The sequence below is a fragment of the Bufo gargarizans genome, chromosome 8 (assembly GCF_014858855.1).
Source record: "Bufo gargarizans isolate SCDJY-AF-19 chromosome 8, ASM1485885v1, whole genome shotgun sequence".
Lineage (NCBI taxonomy): Eukaryota > Metazoa > Chordata > Amphibia > Anura > Bufonidae > Bufo > Bufo gargarizans.
In genome coordinates this window covers 110,496,559-110,510,209 of record NC_058087.1, presented here as the reverse complement: position 1 = coordinate 110,510,209, position 13,651 = coordinate 110,496,559, and the positions used below count along the sequence as shown (strand labels likewise).

The 13,651-nt window shown below is 41.6% G+C and overlaps 1 protein-coding gene across 2 annotated transcripts in view; it reads left to right on the top strand.

Moving 5' to 3' along the window:
* Window positions 1–13,651, top strand: part of STAT1 (signal transducer and activator of transcription 1) — a 1,065,817-nt gene that overhangs the window by 744,362 nt on the left and 307,804 nt on the right. For both annotated transcript variants that reach the window (XM_044304320.1, XM_044304319.1), the window contains one exon: window positions 420–518. In XM_044304320.1, coding sequence (XP_044160255.1) covers window positions 420–518 — 99 coding nt within the window. The remainder of the gene's footprint in view (window positions 1–419; window positions 519–13,651) is intronic.

Sequence of the window (13,651 nt, the reverse complement as noted above, 5' to 3'; positions counted from 1 at the left end):
CCCTTCTGTTTGTTAATGCCGTTAGCCATCCCTTTACCCTTAGCTGTGTATGTCAGTGTCACTCGGACATGATTTGTTATTGCTGTCATTATGTACAAGAGCTTGGGGGCAGAGAAAACACAAGTCCTTGGAGATTAGAGGGTGCTATATACTATATTCCAGGGCAATTGGAGCCACTTTGGTTCGACTAAAATTAATTCAGGTCAGAACCAAACTATTCAAAAATTCAGCAAACAGGAACAAAACCAAATCTCAAAAGGTTCACTTATCACCAGCTTACTAGTCATCCTTTTCTGGAACTATTTGAAAAGTAAATCTGAGAATATTTTATTAATTAAATTATATGTAGCCAATAAATTTTAATGTATTTAATAAATTTAAGTTAACTGAAATGTTTTATTGTTTACATTTTTCAACAGACTGCATCACTTCCAATTGTAGTAATTTCTAATGTAAGTCAGCTTCCTAGTGGATGGGCGTCTATTTTATGGTATAACATGTTGACTTCTGAAGCAAAGGTATGTTTATGTCCATTTTTGAGACTACTTTTTTGATGTTAGATGCTTTTGTATAAAAAAAGACATTCTAAGAGTGATACCTGTATTGGCTAACCTGAAAAAAATTGTGATCATTTGGGAACAGAGGACGCTTTATTTGGCAAGTTTATAAAGGACTGGCTGAGAGAAAAGCACATCACAAAGTTCAAAATCATTACTTAGAACCTTCTGCCGAAGGATTTGTTATTGTGTAAAAGTGGAATATATTTAAGAAATATACATGGTTACTATAGAATTTTGATTAAGGAAATTGCCAGATAGCCAGCATGGATGAAGATGGAATTTTTTCAATTTTATGGTAAAATCAGTCTGACATTTAGATTCTTTAATTCAGCTCACTAAGTAACATTTAAATGATGTTATAGAAATATATTGTACATGAGGTGATGTATACCTAAGATAAGTGCATATTATGAGACATTTTCCCGAGGTAAGCAAGTGGAGCATCGGCCTGGAGCCATGTTTCCCAAACCCCCAAGGTGGAATATTTAGCAGTTAAGTGAGCAGATCTGGGTCAACTGAACAAGTAAAAATCTCATGTAGGATGGAAGCCACCATACACCAAAAGGGAAGTATATTTGGGTATTCCCAGAAAATGTGAAAAAGTTAGGCATCAGGATAAGAACATTGGGTATGGAAGTATGTAGAACCTCCGGCGTGTGATACCAGTGCATCAACAGTTTGAGGCAGTTCTCTATATAACTGTGCAGGAGGAGCTGGCGAATGTTCAAGAGAGCACCCTGAGCCACATATCCACTGTAATCTCACAGTTAAGCCACCATTCCCATTTCTCTAGGTATAGGTGTTTAGTTTCTAGCGGATAGGCAAGAGAGTTCAGCAAATTATAGATATTGGAAATGAGGCTTTTAAGCGTAAAGGACCTTATTAACATATTCTCTCAAAAGGAGTAAGTGGCATTACCTGTCACAGCACGGTGGGGGTAGTAAAGGGAAGGTAAAAGGTACTAGGCCTGAAAACTAGGGAAAGGGGAAAGGTCACCACCTAGTGAATCCCTAACCCGAGCCCTGACTTCTATAAGTATGAACAGACCTTGATGGTAGGAATGTTCATAGTTTGGAACTTAGGGCTTCAGTGTACAAAACATTGTAGGCTATCATTGTACTTTGACCAATTTAGGCTATCAAAGGCCGCCTCTGCGTCTAGGCTAAAAAGAAGGGCTTCAAACCTCCCTTTATTAGCAGCATCAACCACTTTGCTTATGTTGTCTCCTGCCTGTTAAAAATGGACAAAGCCAACCTGAGCATTGTGGACAAGGTGGGGAAGCCAACAGTTCAGGCGGTTTGAAAGCAATTTAGTGAAAATTTTGAGATCTGATTTCAATAACCTAATAGGGTGGTAGCTTGCACACTCTGAGAGACCTGAGAGAACATATACAGATGTAGTAGAGTTAAGACACATGCTTTATGAGACATGTTATCTAAACTAAATGCGATACGCAAACACCTTCAATTGCTTTTCAATGGCTTTTGTTTCAAGATAATGCGATGAGTTATGAGAATTTTTTTGTTTTTGTTTTGTTTCTATGGTTTTTATAGAATTTTTTAAAGATATAGAATAGCATTACAATCAAAAGTCATATTACAGGTATTGTAGGACAATATAGACAACCTTGAGTTTAATTATCACATATGCAGGATACATATTCTATATTCGTATCAGTATGACTTGGGGAAAGTCAACTGTTTAAAGTAGTATGTCACCCAATACAGCACTATGAAATAGTGATGCAAATAACAGAATAAACCAAAAGAAAATTAAAATAAACGAAAGAATAAACTAAAACTATAGTCTTGGTATTATTTAAATGGCTAGATTCAGCATTTTAGTGGCGTTCAGGGACGCGGCAGTCATCCAGGCTCCCGATTGTCGTGTGAATTTATCAATGTTGTGGTCTCTGTAGGCTACAATTTTCTCATACCTGTATGTGCAATTGTTATTTACCCTAGACATGATCTCTATTTTTGTAGGGATGGTAGTTGTCTTTCACTGTCCGGCAATGGACATTTTTGTTGATATGAATAGGTGGGCTAAAAGAATTGTAAAAAAAAACTCCATGAAGAATAGAGCTCTGCAAGGGGAGATATCAATATTGGAGCCACACAATTTTGATGCTATATCAAATATCTGTAGCCATAGTGGTAGCACTAATGGGCACGACCATAACATGTGCAGAAGAGTGCCTCTGTGTCTGCAGGCTCCCCAGAATAGATTAGAGGTGCCTGGATAAATTTCACTTAGTTTTTCCAGAGTATAATACCATCTCAAGCACGTTTTAATGACAGCCTCATATATGGACATGCTACGGAAGGTGGCCGTGATAAATTTAAAGGAAGCTTACCAATCTGTTTCTGGGATATCTAATTGTAGTTCTTTGTCCCATTCTAGAAAAGGGGTAGTTTTAGAAAAGGTTTCTTTGGATCTCAGAGCCATATAAAATGCCTGATTCCCTTCGCCGCATGGGATTGAGCCTGGAATACCCACGGTTCAATACAATGTTTATTAGCAATTACCTGACGTAGAAAATTTGTTTGCAGAAAATGTCTAATCAAAAGGTATTTGAAAAAGTCCATTTTGGGGATTCCGAATTCCAGTTGGAGTTCACCAAAAGATTTAACGATGCCATTATTATATAGTTGGGTGATACCATGCCCCAGTGAGCACCATTAGTGTCTGGGAGATACAGCTCCATAAGTTGCAGGGGGGCTATATCTCTTATACACATATGTTGGTGGATGCTGTTATGGTGAAAAGCACGCCAGTGGTGAATCACAGGGTTTAAAATTCCCGGTAAAGGCGAGTATTTGTGTGGGGACTCACTAATACTATTTATAGTTGATAAACAAAATGGCTGCACAAGTTTACACATACAAACAATAGAGCTGAGAAACGGGGATCATTCTTAATTAAAGTGGTATTATACCTACTATAAATGGAAAAATGGAAGCTCTTAGTGCATATTTTTGATCAAACGTGTGTCAGGCCCATCTACCGGGCGTTAAGGTGGCTTCTGTAGACGGGTACGTAACACTAATATACCGCCTCTCTTGGACTTACCTAACCCTATATTTTCAGGGCAGTGTAGGAATGCACCTGTGACTATGTATATGAATGTTCTAAGTCTAAATTTGCTTATGCTATATATTGAGGGTAGCACCTCTTTTAGACTGAGCAACGTCCATCTGTCTGGGGCTTCTGAGCAGAGTAAAAAATGTAGCTGGTTCCTTACACTGCCCTGAAAATGTAGGCTTAGGTAAGTCCAGGAGAGGTGGTATATTAGTGTTAGGTACCCGTCTACAGAAGCCACCTTGATGCCTGGTAGATGGGCCCGACACACGTTAAATAAAAAAAGGGCGCTAAGAGCTTACATTTTTCCATTTATAGTAGGTATAATACCACTTTAATTTAGAATAATCCCCATTTCTCAGCTCTATTATTTGTATGTGTAAAGTTGTGCAGCCAATTTTTTTTATCAGCCATGTTTGCTTGATGGATATGCACCTGTGACTATTTCTATGAATGTGCTAGTCTAAATTTTCTTGTACTAATACTATTTATAATGAGAGTTTGAAGGTGGGTGTTAGGAGCTAGTTCAGATTCGATCTGCACCCACGGTGTTGCGACATCCTGAGTCCAGAATTTTTTAAGAGCGTGTGTTTGGGTTGCTAGAAAGTAGTCTGATATATTCGGGAGACCCAAACCAACTTTAGTTTTAGCTATGGTGATAATACCAGCAGCTAGTCTAGGTTTCTTTCCTGACCATACAAAGTTATTAAGTAAGCTTTGTGCTTTCCTAAAAAAGAGGTTGGGAACTCTACTAGGGATTGTTCTAAAGTGGAACAGTAGTTTTGGTAGAATTAACATTTGAAATGTAGCTATTCGGCCTACCCATGAGATCTCGTATAAAGAGGTGTCCTGTTTGATTGTATCCAATAATGGGGCTTAGTTAAAATGATAAAATCCAGATATTGATGGGGTATTAGTAACTCCCAAGCATTGTATATAATCTGGTCTCCAGTCAATCGGGAAGGCCTGCTTCAGGGAGTGGAGCATTTGGTCAGGTATTTTCAAAGGAAGGATCTGGAGGAACTCATTAACTTTACAGTAGGATAGGCAGCTATATTGTTTAATTTGGGACATTGCAGCTGGTAGGGAAGTTAGCAGGGAGCACAGTGTTAGAAGTACATTGTCTGCGTATAAGGATAATCGGTGTTGTCTGCTACCTATTTGGATACCCTTGATTTCCGGGTCTAATCTTATTGCTTGTGCGAGGGTTTCTATAGCTAAGATAAAGATCAATGGTAAGAGAGGGCATCCCTGGAGTGTACCATTGGTCAAAGGAAAGGATGAGGACAGGGCCCCATTTATAAACACTTTTGCGGAAGTACCCGAGTAAAGGGCTTGTATTGCAGTGGTGAAAACCCCTCCCAATCCCATGATGTCTAGTACAGAAAAGGCGAACGACAAGTTTAAGCGGTCGAACACCTTCTCGGCATCAAGAGTGATCAACAATGCCCCCTCTTTCTTTCTATTTATATAATCTATCAGGTTTAGGGTTCGACGGGTGTTATCTTTTTTTTGTCTGCCTTTTACAAAGCCTGTTTGATCTGTATCTATTAGAGAGGGTAAGATTCTTTAAGTATGCATGAATATCTGAGGTGGGTGCGACATACAGTATGTTTCAGGTGAATTCTTAATATTGTATAATGCTGAATGTAGCTGGTTCCTACACTGCTACATATTAATCACCCCACCATTGGCTGTAAGATCTATGACCCAAAAGGAATTGCTCAGCGATTCCTTTTGGGTCATAGATCTTACAGCCAATGGTGGGGTGATTAATATGGGGAATTTTTACTTTGCCGCTCGCATTTTAGGGAGACGAGCAAGCAATTGCCCCGCTTTATTGTCTTGAGAATAGCACCGCAATTTGGTTGGTATTAGACCTTTTTCATATTTGAACAGAAGGCACTCCCTAAGTTGAGTTCTCAGTGAATGAATTTGGGTGTCTGTCTGGGGAAAAGGAATTTTCTAAAGCAGTTAGTTGAGAGAGTATAGTATGTAGCTTGTGTTCTCTTTGTTTTTTTTGCTTGATGGCCTAGTTTAATAAATATCCCCCTAATAAAAGCTTTGTGGGCATTCAATAAAGAGTAAGGGTTCGATACTGAATTGCTGTTCGGACTAAAGTATTCATTTAGCGCTGTGGTTAATTCAGTTTCTACATCGTATTGGAAAGGAGGTAGGGGCTACAACGCCACAGCGTGTCTCTCATATTAGAGGTTTGTTGAATAGAGAGAGATAGCAGCATGATCCGACCATTTGATCGTTCCAATTGTGGTTTTGAGTGCTAGTTGTAAGGCCCCATGCACACGGCCGTGGAACCGCGGCCTGGATTCCTCCTGAGAGCAGGAGCGCACGGCGTCACTGGTTGCTATGACGCCGTGCGCTCCCTGTTGCCGCCGCAATACAGTAACACACTGGTATGATCTATACCAGTGTGTTACTAATTAAAACAACAATGAAAACGTCAGTCCTGTATCCTAGCACGGACAAATTACTTGCGCTGCTGCTGGTTCCGGAGTAGTGTGGTAGGTATATCACACTGGAAATGCAGGTAATGAAAGTTTTTGGAACCGCGCTGCTCTGGACTATAATCTCCGGTCAACGGTGGATGGTGCCGGGCTCCAACACCTTTCCTTTCCACCCAAAAAGGCCTAAGAGTGATCTACTGATTAGGAATAGATCAATACGTGAATATCTTTTGTGGACCTGCAAGAAAAAGGAGTAGTCACTGTGACGAATACTGTGCCCCGACTGACGCTTGACGTCAACTACGTTGAGCTCACGAGATATGGTATGGTCACTGGTTACCAAGGTGTTACACCCTCCTGGAGGAGCGGGTTAGGTCAGTCTTGGTACAGTTTTCACAGATTTCTCCTGACCACACGGGCACAGAGAGGCAACAAGCTGAGAGAGCCTTTTCACTGCCCCAGTGAAACAGTGCATTCTCAGCCCGGGAAGAATGCCACCAGTTTCTTGTTTGCTATTAGCCCGGTCCGCTAACAGGAATATAAAGGGTAAGAAACCGACCCGCAGTAGCATATAACTAGGCTGAAACACAGACGTGGGGACTCGTGATCGAGATACAAGAACAGTAGTAAACTTCGCTGAATGAGTATACAAAATCCCATAGAATTTTAAAAAAAATTTAACATGATCTTTATTGAACAATCGTAATTGTGAACATAATTATACCAATATAACATTACATTATACAGATAATAATGAGCCTTTGTGATAAAGGAGTCTAATAACTAACGCACTTATCACTTGTGTGAGACTATTAACATAAGAGGAACTATCAATGGTGTACATCAGCAGAAAGGTGAAGTCTACCAAACCATGAAGCTGGGGTGCACTAGCATTATTATTCTAGATGCAATCACCCATATATGGGAGTGTGGAAGCTGTTACACTTCCTAAACCAAAAAACATGTACTGCTGAATGAAGTGACTGATGTCAAAAAGCTAGCCATTGATAGCAAATGAACCTACCTATGAAGGTCAATAATAAGCGCTGAATCTCCCCGACGTACGTTTCGCCGTGCTGCGTCCTCAGGAGGAGTGAGGACGCAGCACGGCGAAACGTACGTCGGGGAGATTCAGCGCTTATTATTGACCTTCATAGGTAGGTTCATTTGCTATCAATGGCTAGCTTTTTGACATCAGTCACTTCATTCAGCAGTACATGTTTTTTGGTTTAGGAAGTGTAACAGCTTCCACACTCCCATATATGGGTGATTGCATCTAGAATAATAATGCTAGTGCACCCCAGCTTCATGGTTTGGTAGACTTCACCTTTCTGCTGATGTACACCATTGATAGTTCCTCTTATGTTAATAGTCTCACACAAGTGATAAGTGCGTTAGTTATTAGACTCCTTTATCACAAAGGCTCATTATTATCTGTATAATGTAATGTTATATTGGTATAATTATGTTCACAATTACGATTGTTCAATAAAGATCATGTTAAAAAATTTTAAAAATTCTATGGGATTTTGTATACTCATTCAGCGAAGTTTACTATTGATATTTTCGAGTATCCCGGTAACAGTTTAGTTACTTATTTTGACCGACTAGGGATTGTTTGAGATACAAGAACAGCACAAGATTAAATTATATATTTAATCGCCTTAAGGGCTCACTAGAAATAACACTATACACAAAATATATACAGTGGTCTGAGGTTACAAATACAGGTGGTATGATACAGAGTTGAGCAGAACAAAAGTCAGTTTACCAGTCCTTTTGGGTTGTGATGAGTTCTTAGCTGTATTCACATGGAGGGCAGTGATGTCAGCAGGTTGCAGGTCCCTCTAAACACATGGCACAATGTGACCCTCCTTCGGAGAAAAGGCCCGCTTGCTGGCACAAGCTTTTTAAACCATAGCCGGCCCCTCCTCTTCCCGCCTCTAGGAAGCTTCTCCCCCTCCCTGCTGATCCTGGCAGCTCAATGACCCACACAACTCATAGCTCCAGACCAGAAGGTCACAGGGAGATGGTTCTGAAACCAACAGACCCAACTGGGTTCCGGCTACAAGTAGAGTCCAAGCATGGTACCGTTATTGGGTTTCTGTGGCACCTAACCTCCAACCTATGACCATTGGCATGTTTATCTTTTCCCCAGAATCGCATAAATATATTTGACTTGTGTCTAGGATGGACGGGCGATTCATAATTCCAATTCCATGATGTCTGCGGGGAAATGATAGATCTGGGCAAGGGCTGAGACCCCCTACAGAGAGGTTTTCCTGTAGGATTAGCTGGCCTCTGTACTGGCTGGTTGAGGTGTGAATTTGTACATATGTGGCCTCCTTGAAGTCCGAAGTCCTGGGGAGTTCACTACCTCTGCTATCTGACAAAAGCAGATGGTTTGAGTGAGAACTGAGGTACACTGACAAAGGTGAATCAGATGAAAATCATGGCTGCCATTAAACGATATTCCATATTCCTGACAATCAAGCTCTGCGGCGTGATGTAACCTTCCAAATGTCATATAGTTCTACTGCTTGCCGTCGATTCTACTTCCGCGTCAGGTGCTATGTTGAAGTCTCCACACTCGATTAGGTGGCCTTTTCGTACTTTTGTACCTTTAGCTAGCACCCTATTTAGAAAGTAATTCTGGTGTTTATTGGGTGCATACACAGCAACTATAGTATATGAAATGTTGTTTACCATGCATACTGCGATGACGTATCTACCATTTGCATCCACTGTAGTGGTGCTACACGTAACCACTATGGAATTACTAGAAGCCAATATTACCCCCCTTTGATTTTTACGATAATTGGACTGCACAATATGCGGGTGCGAATGGTGTCGTATGCCGTGTGCATCTCTGCTTATAATATGCGACTCTTGCACACATGATATGTCTGCCTTTAGGTGTGATGCTTCTGACCACAAATATGATCTTTTTTAAGGGCTATTCAGACCTTTGGCATTTATAGACATAATATTAAGAACCATGAGAAGTGGTTAAACAGCTTATGACCTCAGTTAGACCAATTAGGGTGTACGGTTTCCCGCTGGCTGCATCTCTAACCCACACTCGAAAAGTGTATCCAAGACTATATAGTATAGGTAGATATGTAACACTAAGAACATTTGGAACATTTACCAAAACAGTAACACAAAGGGGAGAACATAAAAATTCAAAAGCACCAGAGAGTATTCAAGTACCCAAGAGGGTGTGTAATCCGGACAGGGGGGAAAGTGTCGGTTGATTTCAAGTACCGAAGTTATGCTCCACGGCACTTAAGTGGGCTTTCTCAGTCAGTGTTTGGTTCCCCTCTTTGCGCTGACATTGTGCCACTCGGATTGTAGGTGCGGCTGCGGAGAATGGGGCATTTTATTTGGGGATGGTACTGGGATATTCCATGAACCCAGAAGACGACAGCCATCCTTTGCAGAGACAATGCTATGCTCTTTCACACCATGGTTGAGTATCAGTTTTACAGGGACTCCCCATTTATACATGATTTTATGCTCCCTTAGCGCTGTGGTGACCAAAGCTAACAGGCGTCTCTGCCGAAGTGTTGCTGCGGAATGATCTGTGTACAATTTCTTTGACTGATAAGGCGCTGTTAGCTCTGGGAACTGGCCGCCCACTGATAATACAGCTTCTTTGGTTTTGAAAAAATGAATCCTGGCCAGAGTGTCCCTGGGAGTGGACGCTGGGAGATGCTTGGACCTGGGGAATCTATGTGCTCTATCGATGGTTAAGTCCTGAGTTGAGCAGGAAGTTAGGAGCTTTTGCATAAGTGATTTCAGATATTCAGTAAGCTCAGCAGGTCCAATTTCTTCTGGGATCCCTCTATACTTTGTAATTCGCCTAGAGTGGTCTTCTAGGTCATTTATTTTGGCTTTCATACATTCTATCTCCGCTGAGAGGTCTTCATGGTTATCTATGAGTTGGTTATGGGAAACTGCAAACTCCCCCATTTTAGATTCTACATGCAAGACTCTGGTGTCCAACCTTGAATTGGAAGTTTTAAGCAGAGTCAGGAGGGTGGAGAATTCCTGATGCAGAGTCATACTAAAGGCGATTAGCATATCCCTTAGAACAGTGTTTCCCAACCAGTGTGCCTCCAGCTGTTGCAAAACTACAACTCCCAACATGCCTGGACAGCCTTTGGCTGTGCGGGCATGCTGGGAGTTGTAGTTTTGCAACAGCTGGAGGCACACTGGTTGGGAAACACTGCCTTAGAAGATTTTCAGAGGCTGGTTTTTCTGAGGTTGGGAAGCCCTGCAGTATGGATGGGAGAGACTGAGTGGCAGGGGACCCCCAGCTTGCCTCCTCTGTGGCTCTAGGCTGAGGGCTAAGCCTCTGTTCGTCATGTCTTCCCTCTGCAGGCAAAGATGGCGGACGCGCTCCCACTTGTTCTTGTGTCAGAGATGACTGCGCTGATCCACCACTGGAATCTTTGCTGGGAGTATTGGGCTTGAAGGTATGCGGATAGGTGCGATCTCACTCTGGAGGATCTACTGTTGATTCGGTGGAGGAGCTGTGGGTTCCGATCTCGGATGTGAAGTTCGCGCCAGCAGCTCTGTCTGGCCTGTGTGTGCGGCATCCGCTCCATTCTCGAAGTAGAAATTGAGTTTGCTCTGCTTAGTGAGAGTTCTCTTTCCCCTGGGCATCTCTTGGTTAGAGGGTGCAAAGCCGGGCACACTTTGTGGAGATTAAGTGGCTGGGGAGAGGGGAAAAGCTATGTCAAAGTCGCTTTTGTGCCGGAGCTAGGAGTTCAAGTGGCCATTCCCCTCGGCAACCAAACCACACCCCCGAGTTATGAGAAATTTGAGTTAAGAGTTTGTGTGTTAACCCTGCTACATCTCTAGGCAAATAAGGCTTCCCCATACGTTTTGTAATACAAATGCATAAGGCCGTCTGGCCCGGGGCTTTACCCCCAGTCAGCTCCCCCATTAGATCTCTCAATTCATCAAGTGTAACTGGCTAGTTTAAATGGGTTAAGACTTCAGAGGGCAAGGTAGGTAAGGCACAATTAGAGATATACAGACGTGGACAAAATTGTTGGTACCCTTTGGTCAATGAAAGAAAAAGTCACAATGGTCACAGAAATAACTTTAATCTGACAAAAGTAATAATAAATTAAAATTCTATAAATGTTAACCAATGAAAGTCAGACATTGTTTTTCAACCATGCTTCAACAGAATTATGTAAAAAAATAAACTCATGAAACAGGCATGGACAAAAATGATGGTACCCCTAGAAAACACAGAACATAATGTGACCAAAGGGACATGTTAATTCAAGGTGTGTCCACTAATTAGCATCACAGGTGTCTACAACCTTGTAATCAGCCATTGGGCCTATATATATGGCTCCAGGTAATCACTGTGTTGTTTGGTGATATGGTGTGTACCACACTCGACATGGACCAGAGGAAGCAAAGGAAAGAGCTGTCTCAAGAGATCAGAAAGAAAATTATAGACAAGCATGTTAAAGGTAAAGGCTATAAGACCATCTCCAAGCAACTAGATGTTCCTGTGAGTACAGTTGCACATATTATTCATAAGTTTAAGATCCATGGGACTGTAGCCAACCTCCCTGGACGTGGCCGCAGGAGGAAAATTGATGACAAATCTAAGAGACGGATAATCCGAATGGTAACAAAAGAGCCTAGAAAGACTTCTAAAGAGATTCAAGGTGAACTTCATGCTCAAGGAACATCAGTGTCAGATCGCACCATCCGTCGTTGTTTGAGCCAAAGTGGACTACATGGGAGACGACCAAGGAGGACACCATTGTTGAAAACGAATCATAAAAAAGCAAGACTGGAATATGCCAAACTACATGTTGACAAGCCACAAAGCTTCTGGGAGAATGTCCTGTGGACAGATGAGACAAAAATCGAAGTTTTTGCCAAGGCACATCAGCTGTATGTTCACAGACGAAAAAATGAAGCATATCAAGAAAAGAACACTGTCCCTACTGTGAAACATGGAGGAGGCTCTGTTATGTTCTGGGGCTGCTTTGCTGCGTCTGGCACAGGGTGTCTTGAATCTGTGCAGGGTACAATGAAATCTCAAGACTATCAAGGAATTCTAGAGAGAAATGTACTAGCCAGTGTCAGAAAGCTTGGTCTCAGTCGCAGGTCATGGGTCTTGCAACAGGACAATGACCCAAAACACACCGCTAAAAACACCCAAGAATGGCTAAGAGGAAAAAATTGGACTATTCTAAAGTGGCCTTCTATGAGCCCTGACCTCAATCCTATTGAGCATCTTTGGAAGGAGCTGAAACATGCAGTCTGGAAAAGGCACCCTTCAAACCGGACACAACTGGAGCAGTTTGCTCATGAGGAGTGGGCCAAAATACCTGCTGAGAGGTGCAGATGTCTCATTGACAGTTACAGGAAGCGTTTGATTGCAGTGATTGCCTCAAAAGGTTGCGCAACAAAATATTAAGTTAGGGGTACCATCATTTTTGTCCATGCCTGTTTCATGAGTTTATTTTTTTACATAATTCTGTTGAAGCATGGTTGAAAAACAATGTCTGACTTTCATTGGTTAACATTTATAGAATTTTAATTTATTATTACTTTTGTCAGATTAAAGTTATTTCTGTGACCATTGTGACTTTTTCTTTCATTGACCAAAGGGTACCAACAATTTTGTCCACGTCTGTATTTATCCATTAGTCTATTCCTAGCAGTCTCATCAGTGAGTAGGTCAGAAGGAAAAGAATATAGGGAAGCATAGTGGGAATGGAACAATCTAGCTATCTGATTATGATCGTAATGTAGGGTGCTGTTGGGGTCCTTGATAGAATGCAGGGTCAAATTAATCTTTCAATCTCGTGGCTGTCTTACAAGGAATGTATGAGGTTTATTGCCAAAGTCAAAGAAGCATTGCCTAAAGCAGTGAATGAGCTTTTATGTTTTAGCCAGGGATAATGTTTTTAATTGATTTCTTAAATCTAAAACTTTCCTCAGAAGACATTTTGACTGTCAAGTAGTCAGTGCGGTTTCAGTCTGTTTTAGATCACTGACACATACTGTATATGGTAACATGCCTCTCTATCCCGTTTAATACGGGAAGCCATTGAAATGCAGTGTCTTCTAAATACAACTTTATGGGCTTCCAATTAGATCTCAATCAAGGGAGCTGTGGGGGAATTCTCTTGAAAATAAAATGCGAAGTGGATGCGGCGTTCCTCTTGAGTGAGGGTATTAGATATATGGGTCATTTAAACACCAATGCGTATGAGGAAGGAGGGGAGTAGAAAAATTCAGTTAACTAACAGAAATAGTGTGGTGTTCAACTGGCAGGAAATGCTCAAACCTATATGCAGTTTTGCACATATATACCGGGGAGCAAATCCTGCACTTGTGGCCCGTTGCTATTGGAGATCCCCAGCAAAAATGCATACAGTGGAGGATGCCTGCAGGGGACCATAAGTACCACAAGAGACATCCTACACAAGGTAGCAATTGTGCGGATATGATAAACAGAATAACAATCTAATAACAAGGACAGGTGTACTCTGCGAT